Source organism: Quercus lobata, chromosome 5 (assembly GCF_001633185.2).
Source record: "Quercus lobata isolate SW786 chromosome 5, ValleyOak3.0 Primary Assembly, whole genome shotgun sequence".
NCBI lineage: Eukaryota > Viridiplantae > Streptophyta > Magnoliopsida > Fagales > Fagaceae > Quercus > Quercus lobata.
The window spans coordinates 20361919-20376623 of record NC_044908.1 but is presented as its reverse complement, the minus strand read 5'-3'; the positions used below and the strand labels follow the sequence as shown (position 1 = coordinate 20376623).

The window sequence follows — 14705 nt, the reverse complement described above, 5'->3', positions numbered from 1 at the left end:
GAATTTTAGCCCTCATTTCTTACTGGGTATTTTTAAGTTTTTAACCCTCCATAAATATGCCATTGATACTATTGCATTATTTGAACAAATCTATAGGTTTATTACTAATATATGTCAATCTAAGAGGGGAATTTGCCAAACTACAAGGGATATTAAATATATTAAATATAATGGTAATTAATAGTATCATTTATGCCTCATATTTATGAGTTGAATCTCACCTCCCCTTTTCCACAGGACCACAATCTACCCTCTCATAATGCCTTATGAAAATCTTTTAAGGAGCTGCCATCATTTGTTAGTTATTATATTAATTTCACTAAATAATTGTTGATGAGGAAAATGATAAAGACTAATGAATCTTTCTTTAAAAGACTTACAAATTTTCATAAATATAAATATATTTGGTATCACTTCAACAACATAATAGTAAATAAATACATGCTTGAATTATTTTTTTCTTTTATATGATCCGTGAGACATATTAGTTTGTAAAGTTTATGTAATAAAATTTTTAGTATTATTTGTGAAATCATTTAGTACACCTAGTGCATACACCTTTTTCTCACATAAAAAGTGAACCTCACATATGAGTCCAACCAAATAATCAATATTTATATGAGAAGAATGCGTGATACATTAAATATACGGGAATAAAAATTACATGGAATGCATTATACTTTACTAATCACGACCTCTTCTCTTTGTCTGATTTTCTTGTTTTTATTTTAAACTTTAATTATTTTATTAAAAAAAAAAAAGAAAAAAAAAAAGAAAGAAAGAAGGAATACGACCGTGATTAATGAAGTATAGCGTAAAATACCATGGACCAAAATAATTTTATTGAATAATTTATATTCTTGTGCTGATAATTCACAATTGTCAAGCTCTGATTGAGAACAAATGTGAATCATATCATAATTCAAAAGCAATTAAATGTGAGTTCAAAAAGTGACATCTGTCCCACAATTTGCCTCAATTTCTCACCTTCACCAGTTCACCTAACACATCACCTAAACTTTTGGCTTTTTAAGTGTCTTAATGTGCTGCCACCATTCATTATATATGAAAAAAAGTTAAAACTATTTGCAAGTAGATCTTGCCCACGACTAATGTATATCAAAAAGACAGATCTTTGCCCGCAAGAAATTATCATTCAGTTGGATTTGAATAATGTTATTGGTTACATCAACATGTATTGGGACTTTAATTCGAATATAATTAGGCGAAAACTAAGCTAAGAACTAAGAAGACTTTTTAGGCCATGATATATATGTGGTTTTCGTAACATAATATGATTTACAACTATTCTTTTCAACTCTTATTTATTTATTTGGTAGCAGAATTTATGGTAATACACCAGAAACAGTGTATTGAATCAGTCAGATTAAGTTCAAAGTTCATCTTTATTTTATTTTTTTCACTACCCCATCTGCAGCTTTCTTACTTTCTTTATGATGCTATATTGATTAATGGGTTGATTCTCAAAAAAAAAAAAAAAAAAAAAAAAAAGATTAATGGGTTCTCATGTAATAAATATAGTAAATTTGATACCTCATACTCACACCAAAAAAAAGTTGGTTTTTTCAGGGTCAAGTTTTCTCATTTCTGTAGTGACTTAGATATCAATTTCAAGCTACTTTCAACTTATAGTTATATGTACTATATATGCACATGGATGTACGATTAGATTTAGAACCTAGACAATTTTTTGAAAATAATCAAGAGTCTTGTTGTTTGATGGTACCGTCCATCTCTTCCAAGAAGAGAACTTGTATACGAACCATAAGAACATTTTTTTTTTTTAAATAGTTATATTTTGTCAAAAATCTTATAGTTCAGTGATATATAAAGTTTTTATCTTTCTCTTGTTGTCATAACTATTAAATTATTAAAAGAAAAAAAAAGAAGGGGCACGTTATTATCATAGTGTAGAATATATTTAAAAAATATTTTTACAATCTAGGATGTCTTCTTCACGCTTAGAAAGCTACTTGTGACTAGACCTTGGTAAAGTTTTGCTACCAAAGAATGCAACCCAATAATAAGATTAATTTGGATTTTGTGAATCTCCTTAAAACTTAAATTAATCACCAGAGCCATATGGTGCCCTTCAGTACCAATTCAATCCCAAGTGACCAACATTCAACCTGAAAGGAAATGGGTTTCTTATAAAACTTGGAAAACCAAAAGATAAAAGGACAAGAAATTAAAAAGAAAAAGAAAAAGAAAACAAAAAAACAAAAGCAGAACTTGGAAAAGGTGACGATTAATAATATTTTGGAATGGGCCAGCTAAATAGGTTCACTTTAACATAGTGGAATCACATCAGAACATGTTAGTGGAGGAGTTGGTATTAAGGCTGTAAAAGCTAGCGATTCTTACTTTAAATAAAATCATAGTAATAATAAGATACTCATGTACACAGTACACATGAATATACGTAGTACAAAGATATTTCATCAAAATGGTTCGGTAAATTCGAGCATGCTTGATTCGGAATCAATAAAAATGATAAAAATCCAAAGCAAGACAAAGAAGAAAGAGTATATCCCTTATTACGATGACAGGAAAAATGAAAATTCTCCTAAGAAAATATCTAGCTCTACCAAAATATTTAGATTCTTAATTTGTATGTATCTCTGACAAAGTTAAAGAAGGAAATAAATAATCACTGCAATTTGTAGTGCCTTGACAATTAATTTTATAATTAGAAGAATGCATGGTTGGAAAATTTGTGAAAAAAAATTAAAATCAAGGATGAGATATTAACAAAAAACGAAAAAGAAAATTGAGGAAAAATATCATCCATAAATATCAAACATATTCTTGATACAGTACCATGAAGTCAATTTGTCTAGAATAAATCTTTTATTTGATTTCATTTCATAAAGCAAAACTTGGAAATACCCTGCAGAAGTATGCACATCACTCACTCCTTGTACAATCCTCCACTATTTTTTTTTTTCCCTTTTTCTTTGGGGTTACAACATGACATACTTACAAGATTATTCAACAACATAATTAGAAATTAAGAACACGAAAAAAGAAGAAATAAAAAAATAAAAACTTAACCTTTTATTTTGTTATCAACAGCAATAGGAATTGCCAAATATATATATATAGCCGTAATAATAGTTATATTAAAGCTGCCATAATATTCCTGCCCGAAACCTTTTCAACAAAGAGTAAGTACGTACGTATGTACGTACATACCTACGTTGTAATATAGTACTTCAATTTTGCTGTCTCAACTCCTTGTAGAACCTCTGTATAAACTCCTCGGCAGCTTTGTCCACATGGGAGTCTTCATCAATGTCCCTCAAAGGAAAGGGAGAGTCAGTAATCCTCAGCTGTCTCACCATGGGGCTTCGTCCGAAGCCCGGAAGCGCCGGCGATGCTTCCACCACCGCTTCATTGTTCAGCATCTCTAACACCATGGCCTTCACAGCATTAGCCGTGGCCACATCATCATCTAGAGTAGCCGGCGCGTGAGCGCATGTGAAGAAGTTGCTGTGGTGGTGATTGCGGCGTTTATTGTTGATGTGGAAGGCGTAGTTGGGGGTGTTGCTGCAGCTGAATTCGTACTCTCGTGGAGCCGAGAAGGACGTGTGATGGTGGTGGAACATGAGGTTGCTAAAGGCTTTTCCGGCGACCTTGCCACGTTTCATCATCAAGTTGAGGTCTAGCATTAGCTTTCTTTTTGATATGCCTTTTCTCAGCATGAAAAAAGCTACACGCACTATGCTCCATATTCTCTTGGCAGCTATTACGGGTACATTAGGTTCCATTTCTTTCAATCTATTTTTTTGATTGGAGAGTGAGGTTTTTATTTTTATTTTTTTGAGAGAGAGAGAGAGAGAGAGAGAGAGAGGAGAAGAGAAGATATTTGATTTGGTTACGAAAGTGAGGGGGGGAAGGGGGGTATTTAAAGGAAAGTGTGTGTGAGTGTAAAAGAGGAGCAGGGTATATCGTGTAATAGTGTTTTGATTCTTTTGAATATGCACTACTTTTATTATTTTTATTATTTTTGGTGATAAACTTTTGAATATACACTATAGATGATATTTCCCAAGTGAGTCAGCAGTGGGCGCATAGATATTTAGGGTTGCTTTAAACTTTGAAGTAAATGGGTTCAATCAATCATTATTGGTCGATTGGTACTCGGGTGGGCTCAACCTCAAGTAGCCTTTGGAATTTCAATGGTACAGATCAAAAGTCCGGATGTGATTTTTTTTTTGGGTTCATTGATCACGTTTTAAAATTGGAATCGTGTAGGGAGAAGCACATGAAAAAGATGTTAAAATATACTGTTATTATTCAAAGATACCAAGCAAGTGCTTTTAGTTTTTAAAGATTTAAATGAGCACCTTTTTATTAATTGACTTTAGTATCCTTATTTATATAGCTAAGTAATGTTTTTGTATTTTCTAGACGATATGATAACATTTTTAATATTAGAAAACTTTGTGTTAGTATTGCGACAACAAAACTTGTGATCTATCCCAAATCCAGACCAATTAAAAATGGGCCTTTCCCAATTCAAAACCAAATCAATTCAATCTAAGCCCTAAATTGAAATGCGGTCTCACAATCTCTTCATCTTTAACATCATTTTCCACATAAGAACATGCTCAAGCAACTCAAACAAGTAATTAAGAACCATCATCTTCACGACCTGATACATCAATTAACTTCAAAAACAGTGTCCGATTTGGGCATGTAACTGAAAATACTATAGTTTTAGCCATACCATCAGAATAGCTATCACACAAGATTGTGCAACCTGTTTTCTTCCACTCTTCTCTATATTTCTTTTAACAGTCATGTATATCATCTTTCACTTTCTTTAAAAGAGTGGATCTCAGTTTTCATAATTAGGGCCTTAATTTGTAGCCAACCCCACACTCCGCTATAGAATTTACCATTTCTTGAAAATAAATAGATTTAGCAGCACTGAAAGGAATGGAATTGTGAGTCCTTGTTTGAAAAGATTCAATTAATTTAGGTTTGAATTGGGAAAGATCCATTTCTAATGAATTTAAGTTTATATCTTTATAGCCAAAGGCCTTATAGTTGAATTAGCACTTTTTCATGCACAAAATATTTGGGAGTCTAGGAACTGTGAGGTTAGTAGTATGTTGTAATTATTTTTCTAAAAAAGTTATATATTTATAACATAATGGTTTTTTTTTTTTTTTTTTGGTGATGTGGCAATATTGAATTGGATTGATTTAATATTTAAAATGTTGTCATGTCACCTAAAAAAATCGCATCATTGCTCTATGAGCCACATAGCCCGACATAGGTAAGGAGACTAAGGGCAGGTAACAAAATAATGAATACGGCTCTTTTTTTGAAATTTCATGCATTGACCAATAGCTCTTATTGAAAACTTCAAAGACCAAAATGCTCACTTGCTAAATTTCAGACTCGTTTGGTATATGTGTTTAAAAAGTAAAAATTGTTATTTAAAAATATTTATGAAAATACGTGTGGGTGAAAAAAATGTATGAAAATACGTGAAATGCTATTTAAAAACTAAAAATGGTTGTTTGGAAACACAAACCAAACACCCCCTCAAGGGACTTATAATAATGTATTTTGGCTTAAAAACTATTACAATATAATAACTAGTTAAGAAAAAAATAAAGACATTAAAATTTTTTACAATTAGCAAAAAAAAAAAAAAACATTAAATAGAGAAGCTTAAACAACTTTCAAATGTATTTTTGGTATTTTTTTAAAAAAAAATTATAAAGCTAATTGAAGATAATAAAATATAAAAAAATATTGTGTTTATTAATCCTTCAAATAGAAAGCATTTTCATCTAAAGATTAAATTGCAATTTACAACCTTAATATTTGGGATATTTTGATCTCTCTCCTTTAAAGTTTTAAAATTTAGATCCATACCCCTAACATCGCACAAAACTTGGAAAAAATCGTTGGATCAAAACTTTACCTTTTATCAGGTCTAGATTGGAAGAACACCAGACATTTGTAGCAATAGATGGGTACCATCACTCCCTAACTTCACCCTGAAAGGATCCAAGGTCTCATTTTCCAGCCTAGTGTGCGTTTGGATGCAGATGAAAAATTAAAATTATTTCACTATTTAATTTATTTTTCCTACTATTTATAGGCACCACTGTACTTTTTGACACTATTTATGGCCTCACTGTATTATTTCAACTAACTTTTACCTTTATCTATCATACTTTCAGCAATAATTAGCAAAATAAGTGTTATTCAAATACACTCCTAGTATGTGTTTGGATAGCACTGAAACGTGCATTGCGTTTTGTGAGTTGCGTTTTCTTATTTTTCTTTTTTTTTTTGTTAGCTGCAGCAGGGGACAACGGCTACTATTTATGAACAGTAGCCGCACTTTTCTTACTTTTTCGTCCTTTTATCACATCAGTGGGTCCCGTGCACTGTTCACGGGACCCACAAATATCACTTTTCAACAACTTTTTCATTAAAAATGAGTCTCATGACACTATTCACACATTTAAAAATTATTTTACTACAGTGTTTTCAGTTTTAGTAAAAATAAGTTCAATCCAAACAGACCCCTAGCATCCATTAGGTAAAAGACATCATAGATTCAGATAGAAGAACATAAGCAATGGAATGGACAATTAGTTCAAAACTCCTTTAACGAAGCATCAACTGATGACTTCCTAAACATTCATTTGCCTAAAAATGAAGGTGAAGATTCTCAGGTTTTTTTTTTGTCAACAAAAAGGGTCACTTCACTTACAAATTAGTCTTCAAATTGATACAATAAGTCTCTTCTGCCCATTATAATTCCAATGGCCTCGCTTCAAAGGAATGGAATTAGTAATTGGGTCATATCACAATACATCAACTTGGGCTATCTACCTATAAGTCTTGCCCTGCCTCCCTCGTATTCATTCGGCTTCAAACAAATCGGCCCATAATATAGTTTTTCACAGAAATCCAGACCCCAGCAGCAATAAATTATAAAATACACAAATGACAAAACCAAAGCAAAAACCACTAAACAGTGGCATTTCATTTACAATTAACTCAGTGCTTTTGCTTTACAATCTCTCAACAATGGAGGGGCCTGGGCCAAAAGATTTGGAAGATTCCTTTTCTGAATTCACTCTATCTGAGGTATAGTCATCCTTCACTTTGTAAACAACCTCCTAGCTTCAGTTTTGCTGCCTCAACTCCCTGTAAAACCTCTGTATAAACTCCTCGGCAGCTTCGTCCACATGGGAGTCCTCATCAATATCCCTCAAAGGAAAGGGAGAGTCTGTAATCCTCAACTGTCTCACCATGGGGCTTCGTCCGAAGCCCGGAAGCGCCGGGGAAGCTTCCACCACTGCTTCATTGTTCAGCATCTCTAACACCATGGCCTCCGCCGCATTAACCGTGGCCACATCATCATCTAAAGTAGCCGGCGCGTGAGCACACGTGAAGAAGTGGCTGTGGTGGTTGTTGTGGTGGTGGCGGCGCTTGCTGTTGATGTGGAAGGCGTAGTTGGGGGTGTTGCTGCAGCTGAACTCGTACTCTCGTGGGGCAGAGAAGGACACATGGTGGTGGTGGTGGAACATGAGGTTGCTAATGGCTTTTCCGGCGATCTTGCCACGTTTCATCATCATGTTGAGGTCTAGCATTAGCTTTCGCTTTGATATGCCTTTTCTCAGCATGAAAAAAGCTACACGAGCTATGCTCCATATTCTCTTGGCTGCTATTACTGGTACATTAGGTTCCATTTCTTTCAATCTATTTTTTTGATTGAAGAGTGAGGTTTTTTTTTTTTTTTTTTTTTTTAATGTTGAGAGAGAGAGAAGAGAGAGAAGAGATTTGATTTGGTTATGAGAGTGAGGGGGGAGGCCGGAGGGGGATATATAAGGGGAGGTGTGTGTGTGAGTGAAAGAGGAGGGTATAGTGTTTTGATTCTTTTGAATATGCACTTTTGTTTTTGTTTTTGTTTTTTTTTTTTTTTTTTTGGGTGATAAACTTTTGAATATGCACTACAGAAAGAGGAGTGGGTGCATTGATATTTAGGGTTGCTTTACACTGAAGTAAATGGGTTCAATCAATCATTATTGGTCGATTGGTACCTGGGTGGGCTCAACCTCATGCAGCCTTTGGAATTTCAATGGTACAGATCAAAAGTCCGGAAGGTTAATTTTTTTTTTTTTTTTTTTGGGTTCATTGATCACGTTTTAAAATCAGAACCGTGTAAAGAAAAAATATGATAAAGATGTTGGAATATACTGTGCATCTGCCAATAATACCGCTTTTAGTTTTTAAAGTTTTAAATGAGTATTATCGTTCATTTTATTAATTGATTTTAGTCTTTTTATTTATGTAGTTTTTTTTTTTTTTTTGAGAAAAAGGTAAGCAAACTTTTTAAATTTAAATTATTTTGGAATACAGCTTTCTGATAGCTTTTTTACCCAAACATCTAAACAATTGCCCTCCCTTTTAACATACTTAAAATTGAACCATTGTAAAGAACTCGCTAGTAATTTAGTCTCTTCAATAATGTGACCATACAAGGTAGACGAGGGTCTGCTATCTTGCAGTGCAGAAATGACCAACAAAGAGTGGCCCTCGGATTCAATCTTGTGAATGCAGAAATCCTTGGCAAACTGGACTGCAGCACTAGCAGCCAAAGCTTCAACCGAATGGGGGAGGGGAATTTTCTGACTCATAGCAACGATGATATTGCATTTTCTAGGTGACATGATTTTTTTAATATTAGAAAACTCCACATTAGTATTGCCACAACAAAAACCTATGACTTAACAAAATCCCAAATCTGAACTCATTAGAAATGGGTATTTCTCTATATAAAACCAAATCAATTCAATCTAAGCCTTAAATTGAAACAAGTTCGTCTTTCAACATCATTTTCCACTCCAACTTTTAGAAGAACATGCATCATCGTGACCCTGATACATCAACCAACTTAAAAAATAATGTCCTCTATCTTTGGGCATGTAACTGAAAATACTATAATCGTTTTAGTCCTACTATTAGAATAGCTATCACAAGATTGTGTAACCTGTTTTCTTCCTCTCATCTCTATATTTCTTTTAACAGTCATGGATATCACCTTTCACTTTTTCAAAATAGTAGATCTCAGTTTTCTTAACTTAGGAGTTAGGGCTTTGTAGCCAACCCTTCACTACTATAGCATTTACCATTTCCTAATAATACATGGTTTTAGCAGCATTGAAAGGAATAGAATTGTGAGTCCTCGTTTCAATTTAGGGCTCAGATTCAATTAATTTGGCTTTGAACTAACAATACTTAACAAAAGGATTAATAGTGATCTTTTTTGAAACTTCATAGGCCAATAGCACTCATTGAAAATTCAAAGACCAAAGTATTTTGGCCTAAAAAATATTACAATAACTAGTTAAAATTAAAATTTCAAAAACTAGCCAAATTAGCTTAAACAACCGTCAAATGTATTTTTGGTTTTTTTACATTTTTTAAAAGCCAATAGAAAATTATAAACCATAAACAAATATCGTGTTTATTAATCCTTCAAATAAAAAACATTTTAATTTAAAGATTAAATTGCAATTTACGACCTTAATATTGGGGATATTTTAACTTTTTTTACCTTTTAAAAATTTCAAAATATAGATCCATACCCCCTACCGTCATGTAACATTTGAAAAAAAGCTATTTTGTGTTCGTTCATAGAAAAATGTTTGATACAAACACGTTCTTGCAGCCAAGTTAATTAGGATGGGTAGTCTCAAAGCCACCTGCCAAAAACTTTGGGTTCAAGCCATGAAAAGCCAAGTAATTGAAAGAAAAACACCTACCAAAATTTTGGGTTCAAGCCATAAAAGCTAAGTACTTGAAAGAAAAATCCCCATTCAAAGCCAATCCCCTAGAAAATATCTCTTGGACTTGTCGCAATATACTTAAACAATATTGTAATGTGTGGTTGCTCTTATTAGAGAGTTTGCAATATTGTGTCCCGTACTTTAGCGCATTATATGCGAAATAAACATGATACATGTCCTTTAAAATATATTTGTATTTTAAAGGACAAAAACCCTAGATAGAAACTTTACCCTTTATCAGATTAGGAATGGAGGAGCACAAGACAATTAGAAGCTCATAAGGAAGCTCATAATATCCTTTGGGTAAAAGACATCATAATAGAAGCTCATAAGGAATGAAATGGACAATTAGTTCGAAGCTCCTTTAATGAAGCATTAACTATGACTTCCTAAACATTCATTTGCCTCAATTTTTTTTTTTTAAAAAAATATAGTTTGAACCTATAATGTTCATTTCTAATCATTGTTATTTATTATCAAAACTAGTATGTAGCCCCGTGCTACCGCACAGGAATGAATATATTATTAATCATGAGTTTATTCATGTTTAAAAGGTTCAGTTAAGTCTAAATTCATATTATTAACCAGAAAATTTCATGAACAAAACTTAGCAATATATATATTTTACACAGAAAGATGAACCTTGGTGACAATGTTTATCCAAAAGATCCATTCGCGCTTTTGAATCTTCAATCTCTATTGGTGATTGAAATTTTCGTAGCTTAAAAAATTTAAAATTTTTTTAAAAAAAAATCCTCAAAGTTGTACTCATTTTGTAGTTTTAAGATGGGTCATTTTGTAACATGATGGACATTTGTGTGAAAAAAAACCTCTGAAGTTCCATGGCTGATAAAAGAAATTCTCTCCAATATTTTTTTATAGAGAGATGGGTTTGTGCGTGTCTTTATACATCCTTCATAGTTGTATTATCACGAAGCAGGTCCAATGGATTTAGATTGGTACTACCGATTCCCAAAGCACGAGTGTTTAATGTGTTATTAATTTCATCTCATTGGCTTCTGCACATTATAGCAAAATTAAAAATAATTAGATTGTACACGTGTATAGTAAAATTGGAATGATAATATATGATAGTAACAACAATAGGAAAATTCAAATAAAATTTCGAATTAAATTGTAACCATCTAAATAAAAAATTCCAGTAGAAAGACATGGTGGAGTGATCCACTCCAAGAAGGCGACCAAACTTGCGTAAATATAGAATAATAAATTTCTCTGCGGAAAATTTACATTGTTCATAACCTTTATCTTCACTGAACATTTTAAAAACATAGTGACTCACATTTGCCATTCAGATATCTATAGCCGGGTCCTCTCCAATTCGCGTGAGATTTCATTGATCACTAAGTTCCTTTGCAGTCTACAAAAAGTATCATCCATCGGTCCACAGCAGTGCTTTCTTCATTGTTATAGGTGCCCAACCTGAACAAAAAGCCAAATATAAGGATAGTGAATTTTAGGCATAATGTGCATCTAATCACATATTAACAATTTATAACAAATGTAAAGATGCAAACTTTGTAAGTGAATAGTAAACAAAACTCAATGTCAGAACCAAGAAGAAAGCACTTTAATCCGAAACTCAGTGCAAATGTAAAGATGCAAACTTTGTAAGCAATTTATAACAAAGATGCAAACTCTGGCTTTGCTATCTTTTTGGAAGTTATGCAATGTACCCAAACCAAGTTCTTATCACCGATATTAATCTCTTTGGTTTTCACGTTTGACTACGAAATCAAGAAAAAACTTAATTAGCACAATAACCCACTTGACTCGATACATAGAAATGGTTTTAATGAGAATGAGCCCACATACATTTAGCCCCATGATGCAAAATTCAACTTCAATTTCAAATTCTAGACACATGGCACAAAATTAGAGTTCTAATTTGGAATTCAATTTCGCACTCTCTCTGCTTCACCTATTATTTTATATATAGATGAGACATAAATTGATTTTTAGTGTAAGCGGAGGATCAAATTCTAAATCTCTTATACGATGACGAAAAAACTTACTAATTAAGCTAACTAGAGCCTACTATTTACCTCAAAATAAAGGTGAAGATTCAAATTTTTTTTTTGTCAGCAAAAAGGGTCACTTCACTTACAAATTAGTTTTCAAATTAATACAATAAGAATAAGTCTCTTCTGCCCATTATAATTCCAATGGCCTCACTTTAAATGAATGGAATTAGTTTTTCAAAAATAAAAAGGAATTAATAATTGGGTCATATCATAATCTTAGTAGCCACTAGCCACTACAAAATTTCAAAACTCCCCATGCTATAACTGGACATGTATTGTAGTACATCTTTAAAACTTAGGCGAATCCAAAGCTTGCTTAATGGGCCATTCTTTCATCTCACGATATCACTCCAAATCCAAGCCATTATTAATGACATCAACTTGGGCTTTATTACCTTTAAGTCTTCCACAGACTCCCCCATATTCATTGGGCTACAAACAAATCGGCCCATAATATAGTATTCCACAGAAATCCAGACCCCAGCAGCAATATACCATCTCACGGAACAATTCTATTGCTAGAATTGTAATGTTCATGAGGTGTAGGGATTGCAATTTTTGTCCGACCTGCGGGTGTCCGGTCCGGTCAGATCCTAATGGGCCGGGTTTTACCCAGTCCAATTAGGAATAGGGTCGGGTATGGATTTTTTTTTTAAAAAAAAACCCGAAGCGGGTTTGGGTCAGGTCCGGGTTTTATCAAAAAAACCCGAGACTCAACCCGAAACCCGGCCCGGATAAAAACCCGGTACCCTTGAAATTACAAAAATACCCTATATATATATACACCTATAATCTAAGCCTAATCCCTCATTTCTCTTCAGCAACAACTGAACTTAGCAGCCTCCCTGCCTCAATCCGACACTCCCTCTCCCTCATTTCAGCTCAGTCCCACACTCCGACACTCCCTCACTCTCACTCCCACACTCCTTCATGCCTCCCTCCCTCAATCCGACACTCCCTCTCCCTCAGCTTAGTCACTCCGACACACCCTCAGTCCGAGAAAGGTACCAACTTGTTCAAAAGTGGTAGCAAATCATCAAAGGTTCCAACTTGTTCACTATATATAGTAGTTCTACGCTTGTATGTGTGTGTGAGTTTTGGTTGCATTTTGACGATCTTGTGAATATTGTTTTGGTAGTTATAATTTTTGCAAAAAGAAATTTCAGTTTTAGTAGGACAACTAAGCTAGATAGTTGCTTTAATGGAGTTTTTCTCAATAATGGAAAAATAAATTTTTTATTATTTAAATTTCAGATTAATAAAACATAAATGGATGGTTGTGTTCCTTCCTTCAATCTTCATTTTCTTTGTCTCGCTTGCCTATCTTGTTGCAGGTAAGCAAAAATTTGCAGACTTTTCTTATCTCATTTGTTTCGGATTTTTGATATGTGAATTGGGTTTTTCAGTTTTCAGTTCTTTGTGTTGGTTTGGTATGTGAATAGAAAAAGATTATAGGTGATTTGCTTCTTATTAGCAGAAGAAAAAACAAAAGCTGTATAAGGAATAAAATTTGTTGTTGCTTATGGCTCCTTTCCTCGGTTTCATGTCAATGCTAAGTTTTTGGAAAGTAGTCTAATTTGGATTTTTTGTTTTAAAATTTTGGATTTTTTTTTCTTCAGTGTTTCATTAAAATTTGTTTGAATTTGTTTGAATTTTTTTCAGTGTTGTGATGATAATAATGTTTATTTGGGTTTTGGGTGGGTGAGGGTTTGGTTTATGGGTTAAGGTGTTTGTGGTGTTATTGGGTTTGTTTTGGTAATTAGGATTGGATTTGATGATAAATAATAAATTGGGGATGTTGAAATCAGTGAAACTAAGTGTGAAATATGGTAGTGAATTTTTGTACACATATCTTTTACCTGATTCAAGTCTCAAAGCATTCTGTTCCCCTGTTCTTTCCCTTCATATCTGCATAGTTTGTTTAATGGAAGAAATTTTTTATTATTTTTTGTGTTTGTTGGGAATGCATAGCCTAAAACGGAGATGGAAGACACAAACAAATTTAGTTCTTCCTCGCCAAGTGGCTTTCCCTTGAGAACCGGATGTTGTTCCTTGCCAACTATGCGGTCTCCTTTGCCATTTTCACGATCACCCTCGCCATTGTCGCCTGGTAGCTCACCCTCAGGATAACCATTAAACAATGAGTAAGTGTTTGAATTTGTAGTTAATCATGTTTAATTATAATTGCGTTGATAGAATTTGTGGATCTGTGTAATTATGAATTTATGCCTATTAATCAATGAGTATGTGTAATAATAAATTTGTGATAATTTGTTTTGATTCTAACTCCCAAATTTCTGAACCAATTAGGAATCCAAAATCCCCGATGGTGGACTTAGTGGGAGAAGACTTAGAGGTAGAGGAACAAGAAGGGACAGAGGAAGAGGGAGAGCAGGAGCTTACAAATGAGGAATTGGATACAAGTAAAAAAAAGAAAGATTACCTCAGATGTTTGGGCTCATTTTACAAGGAAGAAAGTTGATGGAAAAGGTAAAGCCCAATGCCATCATTGTAACAAACTTTACTTGGGTGAGTTTAATCAAGGTACAACTCATTTGCGTAATCATTTAGCAAGATATCCACGGATGAAGTTTAACGATATAAGGATATGCAACAACAAGTCTTAATTAAACAACAAAATAAGGTGGATGGAACTATGAGTTTGAATACTTACCAATTTGATTCAGTTAGAGTTAGGAATAAGCTTGCTCGTATGGTCATCCTACATGAATATCCCATTTCAATAGTTGACCACATTGGGTTTAGAGAATTTGTGGCTGATCTTCAACCTATGTTTAAACTTGTCACA

The 14705-nt window shown here is 33.4% G+C and overlaps 2 protein-coding genes across 2 annotated transcripts; both read right to left on the bottom strand.

The window, feature by feature from the left end:
- Positions 1-2884: 2884 nt before the first annotated feature.
- Positions 2885-3883, bottom strand: LOC115992070. The gene has a single exon (XM_031116115.1). The coding sequence runs from the start codon at positions 3789-3791 to the stop codon at positions 3237-3239; it is 555 nt and encodes a 184-aa protein (XP_030971975.1). The 5' UTR covers positions 3792-3883; the 3' UTR covers positions 2885-3236.
- Positions 3884-7014: 3131 nt separating this feature from the next.
- LOC115992613 lies at positions 7015-7834 on the bottom strand. The gene has a single exon (XM_031116835.1). The coding sequence runs from the start codon at positions 7749-7751 to the stop codon at positions 7185-7187; it is 567 nt and encodes a 188-aa protein (XP_030972695.1). The 5' UTR covers positions 7752-7834; the 3' UTR covers positions 7015-7184.
- Positions 7835-14705: the final 6871 nt, after the last annotated feature.